General features: G+C 40.6%; 1 protein-coding gene across 12 annotated transcripts in view; it reads left to right on the forward strand.

Moving 5' to 3' along the window:
* LOC103544232 (ectonucleotide pyrophosphatase/phosphodiesterase family member 3-like) overlaps positions 1-21,208 on the forward strand; it is a 112,718-nt gene that overhangs the window by 21,503 nt on the left and 70,007 nt on the right. For 8 of the 12 annotated variants that reach the window (XR_011522118.1, XR_011522119.1, XR_011522117.1 and 5 more), the window contains exon 2: positions 16,473-16,548. The exons of 1 other annotated variant lie outside the window; for it this stretch is intronic. Coding sequence is in view for 3 of the 11 variants with exons in the window: in XM_070557165.1 (XP_070413266.1) it covers positions 16,473-16,548 (76 nt within the window). In the remaining 8 variants the exon portion in view is untranslated. Of the gene's footprint in view, positions 1-13,308; positions 13,468-16,472; positions 16,549-21,208 lie in introns of those variants that run through there. 3 more of the 12 variants (XR_011522120.1, XM_070557167.1, XM_070557169.1) reach the window with 2 other exon arrangements.

Raw genomic sequence — 21,208 nt, forward strand, 5'->3', positions numbered from 1 at the left:
CATGTAAGGCATTCATCTGTTTTTTCACGTGCTTTAGCAGAGGTGACACATTGGAAGATTCATCAGGCATAACAACACAGCATTCAGTTTGAATGATTGTACATGTACCATCTTGGGTTGCTGTTAGAGTATCTAAGGCCATACTACTTTGAAAACAGCCTTTCTCATTAAAGACATTTCAGTATTTAATAAAGCTATTCCTGCTTGACTATCATTAAGGGCTTGTTGAGTAAATTTAGTCATATCTTCTATATGTGATATGACATCTTGTAGCACCAAGGAAGGAAAAAATCTAGCCACTAGGTGGTCATACCAGTGGAACACTGAACAAGCCCATCTGACCTTAGGGAGGGGAGATTGGCAACAGATGTTGGCTCAGGGCGAATCGTTCCTTGTAGTCAAGAGAAGCCTAGGGTGCAGTGCCCTAGCCATCCAGGTGATAGCCAATGCCAGAGGTTTGTTGCATATAACCACTGAGTTCCATTAGGAACTACCTAATAAATGCCAGGTCTTCAAGACCAGTCTGTTCTAAATCAATCACCTTCTTTAAGTATGATAGTATTCTGACATGACTCGGGGGATATACAACCCATATTTTGAGTATAATCTAGTAGATTTTGTTTGGAATGATTTCTTGGTTCCCAACATGAAGGTGCTGGTGTGTTTAAAGATCCATGGCTAGGAGTAAGCCAAATATATCCATCCCCAAATTAGTGTGGAACCTTCCACAGTTCTCACTGTAATATCTGGTTTCTTTTGTTTATTTGTTACTTGTTTGGATAGGTGGATGGTCTGAGTAACACAAAAAGAGTAGCCATGCCCTGTGTAATTAATAGTATGGGCTGCTGGCCATGTTCAGGATCATAATTAGTAATATCAGATGAACTGCAAACATTGGAACTAGATCTTTCCTTCATGATAAATTTCTTTAGAGCTTTCCACTCTGTGCCTTGAAAGGGAGAGACCCACCAAGGCAACCCAGAGGTGCTAAAAAGTAGAAGTTGGACACATATCCAACAATTGGACTTATTTTTGTGTGTAACAAAGGAATGTGCCCATTTCAGAAAAATGTTGCCATCAGAGGCCCATTTAGATGTGGACTGGAGAAACAAACGTAGTATCAGGAAAATCTTCAATGGCGCTTTTGTAGATAATTAAAAGTTTTTTTAATTGGCTTCTAATCTTCTTATAAAGTTGGGGGAGTAAAGTATTGGGGTAGGAAAAAGGTAAGACGACCTAGAAATTGATTATTGTAGCAATTACATAAAGTTGAAACATTACAAGGGTTTAAATGAGGAGATGTAAGGTTAGGAATACAGGTCTGGTCTGGAGTCTTGTGACAGCCATCTACAGCAGATGTCGTCTTCTTATCCTGGTTTGGAGATGCTCACCTTGGGCAGTCAAAGTTGGGTGTCAGAGACTGGAGTTGAAACCCCTTCAGGTAGAGAAGCATTTTTTCAAATGAGAAATGTGAATCTATGAGTCTACACCTTTTGACTTTGCAGCACATGGGTTGGTTAAAAGTACCTGATATGGTCCTTTTCAGTGGGGCTCCAAAGAGTTCTTTATCTGGTGTCTTTCTCAATAAACAAAATCTTCAGGTTGTAATCCTTGGTCCTTGAGTTCTTCATCTCCCAGAACTCACTGTGAAAATAATCAGCTACCAACCTCTTATTTCTTTTAAGTGCCTCAATGAGACCTTGACAATAATGTGAAATATCTCCTTTAAGTAAAGTTTGTTCATACATTCATTTGTCTAATTGCCGTCCAGTTATTATTTCAAAAGGAGACAGCCACTGTTTACCCAAGGGTGTGAATCTAAGATTGAGGAGCACTGGTGGAAGAGCTTTTGGCCATATGAGATTAAATGCTTCTGAAACCTTTGCCAATTGAGTTTTGATTGTGCCATTAGTTGTTTCCACCAATCCTGGGGACTGGGTATGGTAAATGCAGTGGAGATGCTGCATTATTGGCTGAATGTTTCAAATAAATTTGATTATTTGTCCAGTGAAATGAGTTCCTTGGTCACTATGTGACTCAGTAGGAATTCCCCAAATAGGAATTATTCTTTCCAATAGTAATTTACCTACTGTTAGAGCTGTGGCCCTTCTGCAAGGAAAGCCCTCAACCCAAGGTGAAAACATACAGATCGTTACCGAATAGAGCTTTATCCTTGAGATGGTGGCATTTGGGCAAAGTCCAATTGCCATACCTCAAAGGGTCCCTTAGGAAGGGGAAAGTGGCCTTGTGACCCATGAGGTGCTTTCCCTAGCTTATAGTTTGGGCATATAACACAACAAGTACAGGCTTTATGTGCCACAGTTGGAGAAATTTTCCAAAAGTATTGTTTTCCCCATAAAATCATCTTTTCAGGTGCCCAATGGATTAATTGGTGTATATGCTGCAGCAGTGGCAATTGTGCTCCAATAGGTACTATGGGTTTCTTATTGGGCCTGAACCACATCTGTGAGGGGGTGTCAAAAATTCCCCCTTTTTGTTGCCATAACTGTTTCTCTTCTTCCATGGCAGTTTCTTGAGCCTGTATAAGGAAGTCTTTTACTGGGTTAGCAGAGTTAATAGGAAGCAGCAGACATTCTTGAGGCTGGATAGGGCAAGCTTTCAAGACTGCTTGTTTAGCAGTTGTATCAGCAAGTTGGTTTCCTTTAGCTTCCAAAGTACCAGATATGGAATGCCCTGGTATTTTAATAATTGCTAGTTGTCTTGGTAGTTGTATAGAATTTAATAATTCTGCAACCTGTTTCCCATTCTTTGTAGGTTGACCTGAAGAGGTTAAAAACCCTCGTTTCCACAGCATTCTGAAGTCACGTGCTGCTCCAAAAGCATAACAGCTGTCACTGTAGATATTTGCTACCTGGTCTCTGGCCAATTGACAAACTCGAGTTAAACCAATTAATTTGGCTCGCTGTGCTGAATTTATCACTGGTAAATAAGAACTCTCAGTATGTCCACTGAGGATGTTACTGCGTATCCAGCCTGATAATGTCCTTGTTCATCCTTTAAGTAAGACCCATCTGTAAACCAAATTAGATTAGCATTATCAATGAGAGTTTCTTGCACATCATTCCTAGGAGTAAGTAGGTAATCAGTTAATAAGATTCAGTCATGGGCATCTTCCTCCTGTGACACTGGAAGTAAAGTGGCAGGGTTAAGATTATTACATCAGGCTAAGGTAATATTAGGTGCAGAGAGCAACAGAACTTCATAGGAGGCTAGTTGGCTCACAGGGTAATGCTGAGTGTGATGAAAATTTAGGAGAGAGTCAACTGAGTGAGGAACATAGATAGTTGAAGGAAACCCCATCACTATTTCTTCCGTGGTCTCACGTAAGAGGGCTTGCATAAGGGCTGCTGCTGAAATGGCTCTCATATGAGGCAGAAGCCCTTTTGCCATGGAATCTAACTGCTGACTAAAATACCCTGTAGGTTGATGTTGATCTCCATGTTTTTGAGTTAAGATACCTAAGGCATTTCCTCTATCTTCGTGTACAAAGAGGAAAAATGGCATGCTGTACTTAGGGTGTCCTGAGGCTGGCGCTTGAGCCAAAATAGACTTTAAGATAGTTACTGCCTTCTCTCCTTCTGGTGTCCATCCAATTAAATCAGGCTGGTCAGACGTTGGTAGTGTATATAAAGGTTGGGCAAAAAGTGAGAAGTTAGGTACCCAGTTCCTATAATATCCAGTTAGTCCTAGCAATCTCCTTAATTGTTTCTTGGTCTTAGCAGAGAAAAAGCCAAGATTTCTTTAATCCTTTCAGAATCAATCAACAGTCCTTCCTTAGATATTAAGTGCCCTTGATACTTTACAATAGGCAGGCAAAGTTGTAGTTTGTCCTTGGACACTTTATGGCCCTTAGATGCTAACTGTTCTAACAGATAAATTGTGTCCTTCTGAGAATCCAACTTAGTCTTTGAACACAAGAGCAGAGCATCCACATATTGAATTAAAGTGGAGTCGTTAGGGAATTCTGTATTAGCTAAATCAGCCTTGAGTAGTGGGAAAAGTAATTGGGGCTTTCAGTATAGCCTGTGGCATAACTGTCCAGGTATACTGGTGATCTTCTCACATGAAGGCAAAAAGATATCGACTATTCTTTTCTACAGGAATGCTAAAGAAGGCACTGCATAAATCAGTGACTGAGAAATAGCAGCTGTTAGTTGGAAGGGCAAAGTGTATGGGTTTGGAACCACAGGATGTTGGGGAATCACAATGTTATTTATAGCTCTCACATTTTGAACAAATCTCCAGCCCTTCCTATTAGGCATTTTTACTGGCAATATAGATGTATTACAGGGACTGGTACAAGGAAATGTAAGTCCCTTTTCAAGAAATTCCTTATGATAGGCCTTATCCCATTTAATGTCTCTGGTTAAGTGGATATTGCCAAATATTAGGTGGAGGCTTAGAGTTGTCCTCAGTCACCTTAATAGCAGTGGCCGAATTAATTTTCCCAATAGATGAAGAGAATGATGACCATAATTCTGTAGGCACTTGTATCAATAGGTCATCAGTTTTCTCTTCTATTTGAGTCATTGATTTCACAATCATCAACCTTTCAGTAACTACATTTTGATCAGCATCTTGATTTTCTAAATGTAAAACCATTTCACCCTTTTGTGAAAAGGCAATATGGGCATTATATGCTTCTAGAAGATCTCGTCCAATCAAGTGAGTTGGAGCACATTTAACCATGAGAAACATATGTTTTCCTGTGATGATTCCTAATTGAAAAATTATTGGTTTGGATTTAAAAACCTGCATTGGAAAATTTGAAAACCCTACGTTTTGAACTGTCTGTTTACTCCAAGGGAGAGGGCAGTGGATAAAGGTAGGGGTGAGGACAGATAATGTAGCCCTGGTATCTACAAGGGCCTTTGAAGTTTCCCCTTTGATAGTTATCTCAGTTTCCTCTAAGGTATTTGTGAGGAGGAGGGGAAGCGCCCTCTGGTAAACCTGGAGCATCCCTATTCCTGTTTCCTGTTTATTGTCGTCATGCCGTAAATCCCATTTGAGTTCCTGGCAATCTCGGTTGAAGTGACCAGGCTTTTTGCAATAGTAACAGGCATGGTCACTTCATTTTTGGTTAGATTTTAAAAGGATGGCTTTTCTTGGGCCACTAAGCTGTTGCAAGCGTATACTCGTAACCTTAGTGGCTTTTTCTTTTCTCTGTAAGGTTTTAGTAGTTCATCTGCAGTAGCGACGAGAGCACTATTGTGCGTTAAAGTCCAAGCCAATTCATGTCTCTTAATTAAGTTTGCTAATTCCTCGTCTAATCCTTCTAAGAAAATTGAATTTAAAGTTGGATCATTTTGATGATCCTGAAAACTTTTGGGAGCCATTCCAGAGTGCTGTTTGAAGGTTTTCTCAAGCCCTTCACAATAATCAGAGATTCTTCAGGGCTATGCTTGTATTGATGGACTTTGGCCCAATCTATTTTCCTGGGAAAAATTACAGGAATGGCTTTATATAAGTCTTGAGCAATATCTCTACACTCCTCAAGGTCATGAGGCTCATGCTTGTGGAAATCCTCCAGGGGATCTCTCCAATTTGCCTCTTTTATGCATTCCTTTGCTCTGCTCTCAGACACCAGCAAATGCACAAGCTGATAAAAATCTGAATATCCTGGTGCATATGTTCCAATAATTAAATGAAATTCTTGAGCAAACCTTAAAGGATCCTGCAAAGAGTTGGAGAAGTCCTTCATTAAATTCTTAAGTTCTGTTCTGGTCTAGGGAGTATACACAAGAACAGGCTTACCTCTACCGGTAACAGGTTTCTCCTTAAAGGGAGACTATAACTTCAGGACTTTCAGTATCTGCTCCCTGAGAGTTACTTCTTGTTTTCTCTAGGGGTGGAGGAGGAGGTGGATGAGAAGGAGGAGGAGGAGGAGGAAGCAGAGTGGACACGTTGGGGTATGGAAGTTCGTAAAGGAAAGGATATAAGGGTGTTGAGGGAGAAGAAGAAAGAGCTGAGCTCTGAGGCGCCAAAGCAGTGGTGGAGGAGATGGAAGAGATAAAGGGGGTGGGACAGCTTCTGACTTCTTATCTTTCCTTAATTCAGAGGCAGTCTCTGACTGTAAAGAAGTCATTTTATCATTATTATATTTTGAAGCCTCTAATTGCCAATTGTAATAAGCTTCCCACTTGTTTTGTTTTAGTTTTATAGTCTGCTTTTTCAGCTTATGTGTACAAATACAGTGGTTTTGACAGGTCAAACATTCCCCACTTTGGCCATTTAAGACCTAAGTCATCCTTAATTAAGGTTTCCTGTTTTGTTAAAGACTTGCAAGCATTGTTTCTGTGTGCATTGTACATGAAACCAGCTGGAGTTCCAGTGCGGGGGTTGGCAGGCTTTACAAGCCTATTTTCCCATTCTATTTTATTTTATTTTTATTATAAAGTCTGAACAATTTCTAAGGACAGCATCGTAGGTCAAAAGTGTGCCGCTTCTGAGTGTTACTCCCTAAAGAAATGTCATAAACACTCTCTTACGTTTCTTGGTTTCTCTTGCTGGCCGTCTAAAATGGCCATGGGGGCTCAGAGCGTGTGAGCAACCAGCTCTTATATGTGCTCCCTTGGACAAGCCTTTAATTAATTAATGTGAATGATAGTGGAGTTCCCTGTGGGACCACGAGCATTGATCCTCTGACACTCCCACAAGGTTCTCAGTCGCCTGAGAATGCCTTTTGGCCTGGAGGAGTGGATGTCCCTTTTCTTCGGAGCTGAGCAAGTTCAGACTCTCATTTCTCTATCAAGCAGTTTGTCCAGACTTTATAAATGCAGATATTTTCAATTTTAAAGCTGAATTAAAAGGACAATCAACTCAGTTCACTCCAAGCTTCTCCTAAGCTCCCCTGGCCTGGGAAATAACTCCTAGGTTTCTCTTCACTTAGGAAACGTACCGGTACCCCTCAAATTTTCTAGTCTCAAGACCTTAAACAGCTCATATAAACTCTTGGAATGTCAACTTAAAATAAGGAGGTTTGGGTTTCAGGAGAGCTTACTGGTGTCACCTGAAGAATGCAGTGACCCAGGGGGGCTCAATGGGCCTCTGTGATACCAAGCGCCGGTTCAATGTAGATTCTGAGTGATCTCCAGTGGCTTTCACTGAAATCCTGCTGTGAATACACCAAGAAATGTCAATGCAAATAATCCACAACCCATCCATAAATCAAAATTGGGATGAATTTATTATGAGCCACCCCTCAAGACCGTATCGCCCAGGAGAGTCCTTTCACAAAGGAAGGGAGCGCTCTAAAGCAGTGAGGTGTGCAGCGTGGTTATATACACTGTCAAAGAGCATACATCACGTATGATAGGAATGTCCCTTTTACAATAGTCATGACATTGCCTTGCCGGCACAGCAGTTCAGTGAACAGAGCAGGTTGGTGGTTACAAAGTGGATGGTCACAAGGTGAGCACAGCAGGTCAGCAATTTAATCCTTAGTTTAGTTTAGGGAGAGATGCTTTTGCTTAAGGAAATGCCAATGTGGAGGAAATTCCATCCTTGTCTTTAAGGGTATTGTTCTTGCCTTTGGGACATGGTAAATATTTAAGCAGATATACAATGCATGCTCAATAGGCCACGTCATGCCCTTTTGGAAACACAAGGTCAGGCCAGATTAGTTTTAACCCAAGTGGCTTCCCCATATGCTCCACTATATCCTATTGCTTGTCATTTTTTTATCAGTATTAATCAAAGACTGCATTCCATTGTGAGAGGTTTTGTTTCACTAGCATGGTTCACTCAATCTGGCATGTTTAATTATTTAGTTCTTTTCTTTTAAAGAGGCAGTAAGTATTCCTGATTTCATTTAGAATCCTGAAAAGATTAAAATAGGCTTCCCATTGGTTGTTTAATTTTATAGCTGGCTTTTTCCAATTGCATAAGCAAATACATCAGTTTGGGTAAACTGAAATTACCCCATTTCTTGAAACACAGAACAGTAATTGCAGGCACACAGATACACACACACACAAGCAAAACAGAGACTAGTCCACCAGATACTGCACAGTCCTTTACTATTCTTTCCCTCAGGAGATGGCGCCTAAACAAGATAGACCCAAAAATCTTTTTGAATCCCCAGGCAGAGGGATTTTACTTGGGAATTTACCCCAAGGTGACTTACCCTGCTCCACATATGAGCCCTTCAACTCACCAGAAGCAAAAACAAACAAACAAACAAACAAATCTAGAATTTGTTTCCTTGTCACAAGAAACGTGTGTCCAGGGCTAGTGGTGCTGGGTCAGACAGAAAGTACTGGGGACAGTCCCTAGGGCAAATCACCTAGGCAGCTGCTGGACTGCTACCCAGGAAATCCCAGTTGGTCTGGGGCCGCAGAGCCGTGGGCAAAGAGCCTCCTGTCTGGCTTGCCAAATTGTTGCCTAACACAAACACAGGTTCATTTACTCATCGCACAGTAGGGCCAATAACTGAAATGTAACATCAGGCTTGTGGCAAGGAAAGAAGGTTTGTTATTACTGAAAGGCAGCCAGACGAGGATTAGGAGCTAAAACTCAGATCCACCTCCTCAAAGGGAAAACTGTGAGGGTTTTTATCTGGGGTTTTAGGTAGGGAAGGGGAGAGTGTGGCCTTGCTGGTTGGCGTCTTCACACCAGCGTGTGTTCAGCATTGTGAGGCTGAAGGTTAACATCTGGACCTTGAATTTCTGGAGAAGACAGCTCACTCATATACTAAGGAGAGACAGGAAGACCTGGTTAGTTTTAAACAACAGTTGATGATGCTGAATATGCACAGCTGTAGTTAGCAAAGATTATCTCAGAATTTTGGCTCTGGGGAAGAATTTTTAACCTCTTTGTTCTCAGTTTCAGTAGGGCAGATTTGTGCGCGTGAGGCAAAGTTAGAGAAGCAGTCCTCCAGGCCCCAGGGACACCCTGAGAAATGACAGCTGTCCAGTAGAAAACAATTGCAACACCACAGAAAGTGTCAAATCAGGTTTCTGACTTTCTGAATCATCAGTTGTAGTAACCAGTGGTTCAAGTGACAAGCTGGCAGAGATTTCTCTGGTTCAGTACATTAGTGCCAGGCTTTGAGGCCTGGAAGAATTAGGGTGTAGATCGGGGATCAGCAATACTGCAAAGGGTCAGTTAGGAAATATTTGAGCTTTGTGGGCTGAGGGGCAAAACCAAAGATAATATGTAGGTTTGCATATGAAATCAAAGATGTGTGCACTTACAAGAGAGGAAAGAAATTTTCACAAACTTTTATTGATAAAATTCAAAATAGTATAATAATAGAGTATATTTTTTTTATAGTAATATGGGACATGGATAACAAGAATGGGACTCTTGTTTTTCCCCAAGGTTGAGGGATAACATTTTGTTTAATTGAGATTCAAAATTAATGTTCCCTATCACCAAGTTGATTATAAATGTTCATCTGTGCTGATCAGTCATGAGATTGTGTGTGTTTCATTTTGGAAAATGTCTTTTCCCACCATAGGTACTGCAAAATACTGATATCAGTTCATGAGCATTGATTCTACTTTATCATAGCCCTTGCGTGGATGTCTGGGAACTCAGCCACTTTACTGATGTTTCAGTTCCAAGGACTTGGGTCCCATAGTCAATGCTGACATTTGCCTTGTCCTCTCTTGTATCCCATTGCCTCTCAGCCTTGCTTTGGCGTTGCTAACACCAGTCCCACCTAGACAGCTGGTTCTGGATTCAGCTCCAGTGTTGGATCTCCCATTGCCAGGGACTAGCGTCTGTCCTTCCTATACCAACGGCCTACGTGGTTAGCTTTCTGCTCACGGCATGCTCACCCTCTCCCTGTGGGTTTTTCTGCCTTTTCCTCCTGGTGGGCCCTCCTTGAAGTTGGCCACCTGCCCACCTATCCCTGCTGTTATGTTATTTGAGGTCTCCCTGCCTTGATGGGCTCCTTCTTGCTGCTGGACCTGAGCCTGGTGTCTGCTTCCCCTTACCACCCCACTCCATGGATCAAGTTTCTGTGGACTTTCCCAGTCTGGCTTGTGCAAAAACCATCCAGGCTCTAGTGCCAGAACCAGAATGAACAGGTTTATGAGACTTAAGGAAGTTGATATCAACAGGCCTCTGGGCCCTTCCCGGGACTACAGCTCGTGGGTTTCCTGTGATTTTAGGAAAGTTCTTAGAATGCTGTGGACACAGGGACCTTGTAGAATGTGAAAAATGTTTATGATTGATGAGGGATGTGAGGGCAGCTGCCTTTCAGAGCACATTCTAGGCCATTAAGCATCAGAATATGCAGAGTGAGGCGTTCAGAACCCAGAAGGTGCCGATTGTTCTGAAGCTGAAGGGAAAAGAAGAGAGAGGCTTCTAAGTTCAAGCAACTTAGGAAGTGTAGGTTCAGATCTGGATGACTGAGACAGTCTATTCCAATGTCTAAGTTGCGTGGAAGGTGTGGATTTGGCTGGTGTCCACTGCCCAGGTGAACTGTTAGGAATAAGTTTCTAAGACTTGAGAGATCGAAAGAGGTTGAGGTTTAGGGTTCAGTTAGGGGAGTTGCTATAGCAGAAAATATAACTAGAGACTGGTTATGACTAGATGTTGGGCAAGGCCAACCTCTCTGCTCTACCTACCTGTACATGCCCTGGGTAGATTCTCTGAGGTTTACTCACTTCAGGAGCCGAAGGACTAAGATATTTCCCCCTTATAATATTTAAAAGTTAGTAATTTAGAGATAATCTGAGATCACCTTAAAAATAAAGAAGACTTTGATGTTGAGTTAAAAAGAAGTTAAAAATCAACAAGACAGTCAGAAACCGAGAGAACAGATCCTGGAGGTCAAAATAAGGGGGAGAGGTCATAAATGAGGCAAAGTCTTAAAAAGAAGGAAAACTGTGAGAAGATGTTTAAAAGGTGTATCAGTCAGGGTTCTCCAGAAAAAAAGAACAGGGATAGAGAGAGGAGGAGGAGGGGGTGGGAGGGGAATGAATTGGCTCACTTGACTGTGGTGGCTAGCAAGATGGAAATTTATAGGGCAGGGCTGGCTGGCAGGCTGTAAACACAGGTTAATGCCCTGGTCTTGAGGCGAATTTCTTCTTCTCTGGTTAAACTCATTTTGTTCTCAAGGCCTTCAACTGGTTGGATGAGGCCCACTCACATTAGTGAGGGTAATGTCTTTTACTTAATGTCAACTGATTGTGGATGTTACCCGTCTACAAAATACCATCACAACACCACCCTAGATTAGTGTTTGATTAAATAACTGGTTGCTATGGCCTAGCCAAGTCAACACGCAAAGCTAACCACCACAGAGGGGAAGATAACAGCAGGAGTGCTGTGAACGAGCGTCCAGCAGATGAGATAGATTGTCCTAAGGGCAGAGAGGCAATTAGAACCCTGAAGCCCAGAAAAATGGAAAGCAAATGTCAGATGTTGAGATAAAAGCCATGGATCCTAGGAATCTCCTAATTTTGAGGCAAATTGTGATGTAGGCTTGATCTTCCTTTTACACATTCAGTTTGAGTCAACAATGACAATAACAACAAAACACCCTGAAGAGGGAATCTGAGGACCTGGTGGAATCTGACTTCTGCGCTGTCACTAACCAAGGTGATCTTGGGCAAGTGATCCGGCCCCTTGGGTCCTGTGGCCTTATCTGCAAAATGACCAAGTTTGATTAGAAGCCAGAGTGAATGGTTGCAGAAGAGAATTCAAAAGTGTATTCACTGCTCAAAGCAAAGTGTTTACACTGACCTTGGATACGTATAAAACCCCTTGGCTGCATATAAAATCCCATATCAAAAGCACTGATGTCTTAGCCCAAACTCCGGAAGATTCTGATTCAATTGAAGTGGAGCCTGGGCTTCAGAATTTAAAAAGATAAAATTAAAAACCTACTTTGGCTGCTTCTAAGTTTATCTTGTGCTGAGAACCACTTGTCAAAGGTATTCAAATACGTTTTGGTTCATTTCTGGATTTTAAAGTCCTGGTAATCCATTGTGGTCCACAGAAGAAGTCTGCAAGACCCTGGATTAGACGATCTTGGTGGTATCTTCTAGTTTGAAAACTAATTCCTTCTGTTACAGCCACTAATGCAGATGTTTCCACTAGTGAGGCCTGTGGGTGGAAGTGGTGAAGTGGGGATGTCCTGGACCGAGAGAGTGATGGGGAAAGAGGACTCAAACCCTCACAGCGATGAAAGGAAACGTGGTTCTTATGCTGAAGATGTTTCCTTACAGGAGTGGACTTCACAGAAAAAGGGGTTTGATGTGATTTTCAGAAATATCCTTAACACTTATGAGTCATTGTATATTAGGATGGATTCTTATCCTCTTTCTTTCCTCTGCTTTTAGGGTTGGAATAGTTTAGAAAAGTATTTTCCAAAGAGTGGACTGCAGCCTATAGGGTTTTTACAATCTTTACGTTAGAAAAGAGTTCTTGAGCTTCATTTGACCAAAGAGGTTATCAAAGGACTGATGTTCTCTGGGATCAAGCTTTGAGAATTTCTGCCTCAGGGTCATTTCAACTAGAAGAGCTTAATGCCCACGATTTACTGTAGCACTCTTTGACCACAGTGCTATTTATTTAGCTTCTTTCATCATAAACCTGTAACCCCTTGGCTGCATGAAGGACTTGCATCAGGATGCTGTGGTCAATATATATATATAAAAAGAGAGAGTTTAATTGGTTAGTGAAAGTTTCCTTGGGTTTGGGGAGTTAGAAGACTTGAGTTCTAGTTCTACCTCTGGCGTCTGGTAACTATGTGACTTGGGACAGGTGAGTCCCATCACTTAACGTCAAATAATCAGAGCCTTACTTTACTCATTTACAAAATAGGGCTGAAATGTTTATAACGGATATTGTTAAGTTTGACATGACATAATGCATATAAAAACATATCAAATTATGAACAATGTAAAAAACAAGACATAATTATCACATAATTAAGTACTTTATATAGGTTCAACAGAGTTGGAATTCCTGCTATGGTTAAAGCACATTTTTAATATGTTGGTTTTCAACTGTGACATGAAGTTTATATAAATGTAGAAACTCCCTGGAATTTCTGTAACAAGGCCTTTTGTTTTGGGTTATTTTTAAAGAAAATAAATGATCAGATTGTATTAAAATTTGATTATTGTAGCATTCTTTTTACATATATTTTGATTAGTATTTAGTATAAACTGTGAAGAGGGCAAGATTGTCTACAGTGTACCGGAAATGAACTTTCATCTCTCAACACTATTGTCACTACAATTTTTTTCCTCTCTCTCGATTGCCCAATCACTGAAGAGCTGTGACCTTCCTAAACATTTAAAAAAGTCAGCCCCACCCATGTAACTCGTACAGTTTCTCTGCCAGACTAGCAAAAGGAAGGAATACTGTAGTCTTCTAGTAAAACAGGTTTATCTAGTTAACAGAATAATGGATTCTATGCTGTCTTTATCAATGGAAGAACCTGTTAAGAAGAACTCTATTAAGAAACTTAAAATAATTTGTATTGTAAGTATACTTTTCAATTCTAGTCTTTCTAGCATTGTGACAAATGTTAAGTGTATGACTCCCCTTTTATATTTGTTTGCGTTGCTATTTAAATGTAATGTTTTGAGTAATTGTGTTCAGTTTTATCCCTTATGACAACTCTAATGCCAAGTTAATACTTTTAATCATATTTTACAAATTTGAGTAACAGCAAATTAATATTTGATCAATCTAAAAAGTTGGGATCAGTGGCAGGACACTTTGCGGCATTGATTTTACTCTGATTATAATTGGTAACCTCCAAAGTTACCTTTTTATTGCATGAATATTTTAAGACCAGAGAGTGAGAAATTAAAATCACCAATCTTATATTCTTTATTGGACTGCTGATTTTATCTCATTTTATTTAACTCCTAGAGATAGTCTCTTTTGACTATTTTCACTTCGTTATTCCTTTATATGGTAAGATCTTCCCTGTCATGAAAAAAAATCTTTCTTTGATTGTATTACTCTTTCTTTTTCCTTTACCATCAAACTTTTGGGAAAGAGGGAGTTGTGTCCACTGCCTGGGTTTTCTCACTACCCAACTTCTGTTCTCTGGCTTTGTGCTTACTGTCATCCCCTCGAAAGTTGGTCCTTCTCCCCTGTCCTTGTCCTGCTGAGTATCCATAACAACAATATATGGATGTTGTTGAGTATTTTCTCATTTTGAATTGTTCTCTCCCTTTGCTTGAATGATGGCCTTGAAATTTCCATTTTTATGACGTTTCTCCTTACTTGCGTTCTTGGCTGATTTATCTTTCTTCTCATTGCACGTTGCACATAGTGTTCCACCAAACCCTGTCTAAGGATCTTTGCTTCGGGCAACCTCATCTTCTTTCATGGTTTTAAGAGTCATATTCTCAACTGAGAATTCTAAGTAAGCCGCCAGCTCTAACCTCTTGCTGAGTTTTGGTCACAGAATTTCAGATGCCTGCTTGCCTTCTCCTCATCCAGGACCTCAGGCCAAAATCAAGTGCACAAAATTCTCTCGCCTATCCTGCTGCAGTTTTCTCCTGACTTCCCTACTCTAGTTAGTGTCACCACCGTTCCGTGACTCAAGCACAGTTTCGAGGAGTAAATGAAACATGTGGAAGCACTGGGCCCAGTGACTGGAACAAAGGAGACCGTGAAGACATTCTATTTATTCAGTATTCTTCTGGGAACTTTGAGTGGTCTTCTAGCTCTTAGGCCGTTTATTATATTTATCCTATCTCACAAAGTCAGGAAATTATAAACTCCTTGGGAAGAAAACCTGGACATCATTTATTTCCCTTCTTTGTGTCTTTCTCGGGTTTTTTAGTACATATAATATTTTAAAATCGTAGTTTGAAAGGTACCCTAATATTCCCAAATTTTAACGAAAGTTTCAATTAACAAATTTAAAAGTATGTACTGTGTTTCTAGGATGTTTTATTCAGCTGAGCCAAAGCCAAATGCTGCGTTCTCAGTGACTGCTGGAGCCTAGAGTGCTCCTCTCTGCACTTTGTAGAGAGCTTGAGATAGGTTAAGATACAGATGCACCTCGATATCAAGAAACTTATTCAGAAGTACATATTTAGAGCAAATGAATATATGGGAGATTAAAAATGAAACTTCTTACTCTCAAGGAGCTTACAGAATAATGCAGCGAGACGCTAAGATTTAACACTACACAGTTTTGAAGCCTCCCAAGGACAGCAAGATGTTTATTTTTCCAGCAAGTTTGAATGTTGAATGGACCAGCCATAACATGTCAACCAAACTATGCCAATTGGTAAATCTATAATGCATGAAATTTACCATGGGAAAGTTTCCCAGTGTTTTGTTGCCTGGTAGTATTCCTAGCCACGCTCCCCTGTGGCTTTTGAGCGTCATAATAAGGAACTAAGTGCGAATGCTGTTATTTAATAACTGTTTATGTCCCCCTTTTCCTCTCCATCCTCTCCACTGAATGCACACCTGCTGGAGGGTCATTGACCCTTGGGATAGCTTTGAAACTTCATATGATCATTGTTTTCATAGTTTTAACATATTTCCCCAATTGTTGAATTCTCTTGTACTGTAAGAGTTAGATATGTTAATTTTTCAGTTGATTTTCAGAATAAATATAAACAAAAAATCAGTAGTTTATGTAGGTCTTTATTATCTAAGCAAATTTTGATGCTATATTTTTCTCCTTCATAAAAGTGGTATATTTTAAACCACAACAAAAGTTACTGGTAGTGTAAAACAGTTTCCTAAACAATCTGTGTGTGTTGCATTTATATTCTTTATGGCAATACATGGTATTCAAGCTCTATCATCCAGCATGCTTATCATTGGACTTGATGGATGGAGAAAGAGGTCAGTGGGAAGAATTCTCTTTAATTATGTCACAGTTTAATTCTAGTCAGAGCATAAAGTCCACTACACTGAAGAGCTTTGTCAGCAGTCGTGGTAATGAATGACACACACGATTTTTGGTCACACAGCTTCCAAGTTACCCTAAATCATTAGATTGAGCTGTAGATGAAAGCAGATTGTTTGCCAGTTAATTAATTGGACACTGTATTTTTAAGATGTTAAGTATTCTCATTATCTTCTGATGAACGGGGTAGGGAAAAAGAACCCTGCTCCCTAGGAATGAAGTAGTTAACATTTCACAGTTTTGGAATGCTTTTAGAGAAATGATTTCCAAACAGCTCTCTAGTTAAGAAAGAAAACTGGGCAAAAGGTAAATGGCTCCATTGGTTTCCTTCACACTTTAACTCAATCTGGGATTAAGCTCACTGGGACTCCTGTATGTGAATTTGAAGATCTGTAATAAATAGTGTTTAAAAATTCTTCCCAAACCTGTATTTCCAGGCATTAAATATAATTACGTACCTCTATCATTGTTGGATCTGGTGTCAGGCATAACTAGCACACTGTGTGCCCTTAATATTCACTGAGGGAGGTTGGTTGTCTTAGGGAGGATTTCCGTACATTTTAAAATATTGTAAGGTCACTTTCCTTTTTTGTAATAGGTTCTTCTCGCTTGGTTGGTGATTGTGTCACTTGGATTAGGGCTGGGCCTTGGACTCAGGCAACCGGAAAAGCAAGGTATACCCCTCAGCAATGCCTCGGAACACGCTATGGTGCCGCTTGCCCCTCACCTTCACCTGTGAACACGTGTGCACTCCTCTCCCAAGCTCTTTCTCTCCTCCATGCGGCGCTCTCTTACGAGGCTTCTCCTTCTGCCAACCCCACTTACTGGGAGCCTGCATCCCTGGTTGGCACTGTCCACTGTCTTTTCTGGATTTCGCTTTTGCCCTCCTCCCCCTGCTCCTTTGCGATTCATATCACTCCAGAGTTTTCTCTGACTTTTCCTCACCTTCATCGAGGACTTTGATCCCTGATCAGAGCTTCCTTCTGTCCCCGCTCCTCCTCTAATCTTTACTGTCTGGTGATAAACTTGGCCTCGAAAGTCTTGGTTGCTCCATTCCCAGGACCTCCTGCCCCACTCCTGTCCCTTGATATCACGTTAGTGTTGCTCCATCCCTGAAATCTCCCTGTGTCTTGGTTGGGCAGTGTCACATTCCTGCAACGTAGTGCAGAATAAAAGCTTCACATTTTTTCTCTCGTAAGAAGGAAAAAAAACAAAAAGGAGATGCATGCCCCAAAATATCAATAGACCTCATGTTTCTTTTGTCATATCCCGTTAGTATGCATAGTAAATAAACCACTTACAAGTGGCTCTATAAAAAGCACTTTCTATAGTCTTGTCATGTGTTGTTTTGACACTTGTACTAAGGGGAAGTATGAGGTCAAATGTTAGATCATTTATTCCCCTTTTTAATTTGGCTGATTAACTACTAGTTTGACTCCAGTGGGGAAAGTCTTCTCACTCCTTCATTAGGGAAGATGACTGACAATCTCCAGTTATGTTTCCATTTAAGAATTAACCATCACTCAGTACCCCTAGTGTAACAGGGGAGCACAGTGGAACAGAAAAGGTGGGCATTAGCTGGAAAATTACTGTCTTTTCTTGCTCCCTTGGCTCTTGTGTTTCTGAACTACAGTACCAGTCCTAGATCTAAGAGATGTCAGCAGGGCATTTTGGTAGTAATATTCTGATGTTAGCGTACACAGATGAATGTCATTTCTTGCTTATTTTGTCCCACAGATCACAAATTAATTGCAAGAGGCATATACTAATCTCTGAAAAAAATCTCGTATTATTCCAGCTCTTTCACTCCCGTCCTTCCTTTAGTACAACTGCTGGTTGGCTTCCCCGAGTCATTGTTCCTTATTCTCTCCCTTCATCTCAGTCCATCAGCCCTCATGTGGCATCGTGCCCTTCCCCCTCCCTCTCCGCCCTCCCAAAGCCTTGATATTTAACTCCAGTCCCTCTTTGCCAGCCTCCTTAACATATGCAGTCCCTCATTCTTCCATCACAACTGTTTCCTAATACCCCACCCTGGACTGTTTTCACCATTCTCCACTCCCATTAAACCACTTTTCATAGGCAATCTATTTTTTTCTAGTTTGAGTTTTTAAACTAGTTTTTCTTGTTTGAGTTTTTATGCATTCTTACAAATTTATTATGCATGCACACACTTTTTACTTATGCTTTTACAGTTGAGTGCTGACTATGTACTAGGTACTATTCTAATTACTGAGGATACATTGGTGAAGAAAACAGCCAAAAATCCTTCAAAGAGTTTACATTTTAGCAGGGAATACAGAGAATAAAAATGTAAATAAGCAAAATATATATTATATGATAGGGAAAATGCTAAGGAATAAGTAAACCTAAAAAAAGGAAATATGAAATATTGAGTGAGGGTGGGGTGGGGTGTGTGTATGAAGTAACTTTTGTAAAGAGCTGAAGGAAGTGAGGGGGAAACAGGGATATTTTGGGGATGAACAGTCCAGGCAAGAGGAAACAGCAGGAGGGAAGGGCCTGGAGCATGCCTGGGCTGTGAAGAATGCCATTTAGAGAATAAAAGGAAGATCAGTGAGCTAGAGCTAAGAGGACCAGAGGGAGGGAGTCATCAAACAAGATCGACCAAGAGGAGCCAGATCAGAGAGGGGTTGGTGGGCCACAGTATGGCCTTTGGCTTCCCTTCTGAGTGTGATGGGAAGTGATTGGAGGTTTTGAGCAGAGGAATGACATGCTATGCTTTGCTTTTCAACACAATCACTCAGGCTGCTGTGTTATAAATAAATTGCAGAGTGAAACTAGGTTGAGAGAGACCAGTTAGGAAATTATTGCAATGACACAGACAATCCTTATGTCTTAGACCAGGGTGGGAGCATTGTAAGTCGTGAGAAAGCTTTGGATTCTGGATATCTTTTGATGTGGTAGATAGATTTTATTGACAGATTGGCTTTGGAGTGAGAAAGAGAGGAGTCGAGAATGACCTCAAGATTTTTGGCATGAGCACCTGAAAATATGACATTTCCATAATTGAGATGGCGAAGACTGTAGAAGGAGCTGATTTCAGGAGAATAATCAGGAGTTTCTTTGGGATGTGTTAAATTTGAAATATCTACTAGGTGTCCAAGTAGAAAAGTGAAGATGGTAGTTAGATGGTAGTTGAAGCTGACTTTAGTGGGCAAGTCCTGGCTGGACGTACAATGTGGCTTCTATCAGCATAATAAGTGGAATTTAAAGAACTGTGACCAGGGCACGCCACCTTTAAAGGATTGGGTAGGTGAGGGGGAAAAGAGCACAGAAGGAGACTAGGAAGGAGTGCCTAGGAGTGTGGGAGGAAAGCCAGGTGATTGTTGAGTCCTGGAATCCAAGTGTGGGAAATGTTTCAGAGGAGGAGAGTGAATGTAAAAATGTAAAGGCCTTTTATGTAAATGATATATAAAAGTTTTTGTCTTCCTTTTTCACTGAGTATTTTTTAAGATCCTTCTAAATTGCTATGCTTGCAATCACTTCTTATGCATCTATCTACTTACTACATAGCACTCTTTGGCATGTATCCAACACACCATTTGACTTACGCCCTCTACCAGTGCTGGATACCCAAGTGACTTTAGTTCCCTGACACCACGTAAATCCTGCAGGTTCCCTAATGGATCTGTGTTGGATTTGCTTTGTCACATAATTTGCTCTGTCCCAGTAATGGCAGTCCTGGATCTTAGGGTTTACATTTTAGCTTGAGTAAGTAGTCCCTGGTTGCTTTCTAGAATGGCTGCCACAGCATACCCTGCCTTTACCATGCTTTCCACTAACCCTGGCATTATCTGGCTCCCTCATTTTTGGCAGTTAGAGTTGGGTATAGAGTGAGATGTTTAATTTTAATTTGTGTTTCTCTGTCCTGCTGCTCCAGTCTGTGTTGCTTGCTCTCTTGGTTTGTTTGGTGTATGGTTGGTGTTTCCTTAGCCTCTCCATTGTGCTGGATCTCATATTTTTTGGATCTCTTTTTTTTGTTTTACTTACTCATTTGGCTGAAGAACATCCTTCAGTAACTTTGTAATATAGGATGCATGAGAGACATAACTTGAGTGCTTACCTGTCTAAAGACGTGTTCATCATCCTAACCTAACACTTGAGAGGTTGGCTAGATATTGAATTCTAAGATGAAAATAATTTTCCTCCACAAATTTGAAGATGTTACCTTCCTATCTTCTGGCTTCCAGTGTCCTTATTAAGAAATTTGATAATGTTCTGACTTGTGACCCTTTATGGGTTGCTCATAATCTTTCTCTGGGAGCTTTCAAGATCTCTTTATCCCTGCTGATCGCTTGGAGTGAGTTTTGCCCTAGGAAAATGGGTGAGCAATTTCATTGTAATAATTTACACTCGTTGGTTCTGGGAAATTTTCTAAATATGATTTCTTTGATAATATCTTCTCCATTTTCTTTGTTTTCACTTTTAGGTACTACCTCCCAGTTTTGAGGTCAACTAAATAGTGCCTTTAATTACATCTGTAATTACATTACATTTATTACTATAAATGTACTTAATTACTATAAATGTAATTACATTTAATTACATCTTTTCCATATAAGGCAACATATTGATAGTCTTGGGGATTAGGGCATGGAATCTTCTTGGGAACCGTAATTCTCCCTACCACACCCCTCTATTGAATTTTTTATTACTGCTCTCATGTTTTTATTTCCAAGAGCACTCTGAATGTTATTTCTCTCTTTTTAATTATAGCTTTCTTTCTTATTTCATGGATGTAATATCTTCTCTTTGCAGAGGATCTCAATATTAGTTATGTGTGTGTGTGTTTGTGCACGTGTGTAACTCTTCTGCTCCTTGCATTGTTTCCTTTTCCACCAAGTTTTTCTTTTTTCCTGTTTGTTTTGGTCTTTGTCTTTCATGCTGGATGCTCCCTGCCATACTCAGATGTCTGGTAGCCATCTTTTCACATTTAAGAGTAAGGCTGATTCATCTTTTCTCATCATAGCTACTCCTCTGTGTCTGCTGTCCCTGTGATGAGAGCCACTCCTCCTAATTTCCTCCAGATTATGAACCTTCTATTCTCTAGTAGGAGGTGGGGCAGGTAGTCGTGGCTCCATATCCAGACTTTCAACCAATTCCACTATGTTTAGCCTCTGCCTGTCCCACCCACTGTCATCTTATAGTGCCTGGTGTCTCTGAGTCTGGAACCTCTCTAGGGTCCTAGGGGAAAATCACTCATTATTTATCACTCTTTATTTATTACTTTGCACTGATGGATCATACAGCACCATAACAATTACCTAGTTGTCTGTCATAGTCTGTGCTAGTACTTCTGTGTGCTTCTACCATCTA

Source organism: Equus przewalskii, chromosome 9, assembly GCF_037783145.1.
Source record: "Equus przewalskii isolate Varuska chromosome 9, EquPr2, whole genome shotgun sequence".
Taxonomy (NCBI): Eukaryota; Metazoa; Chordata; class Mammalia; order Perissodactyla; family Equidae; genus Equus; species Equus przewalskii.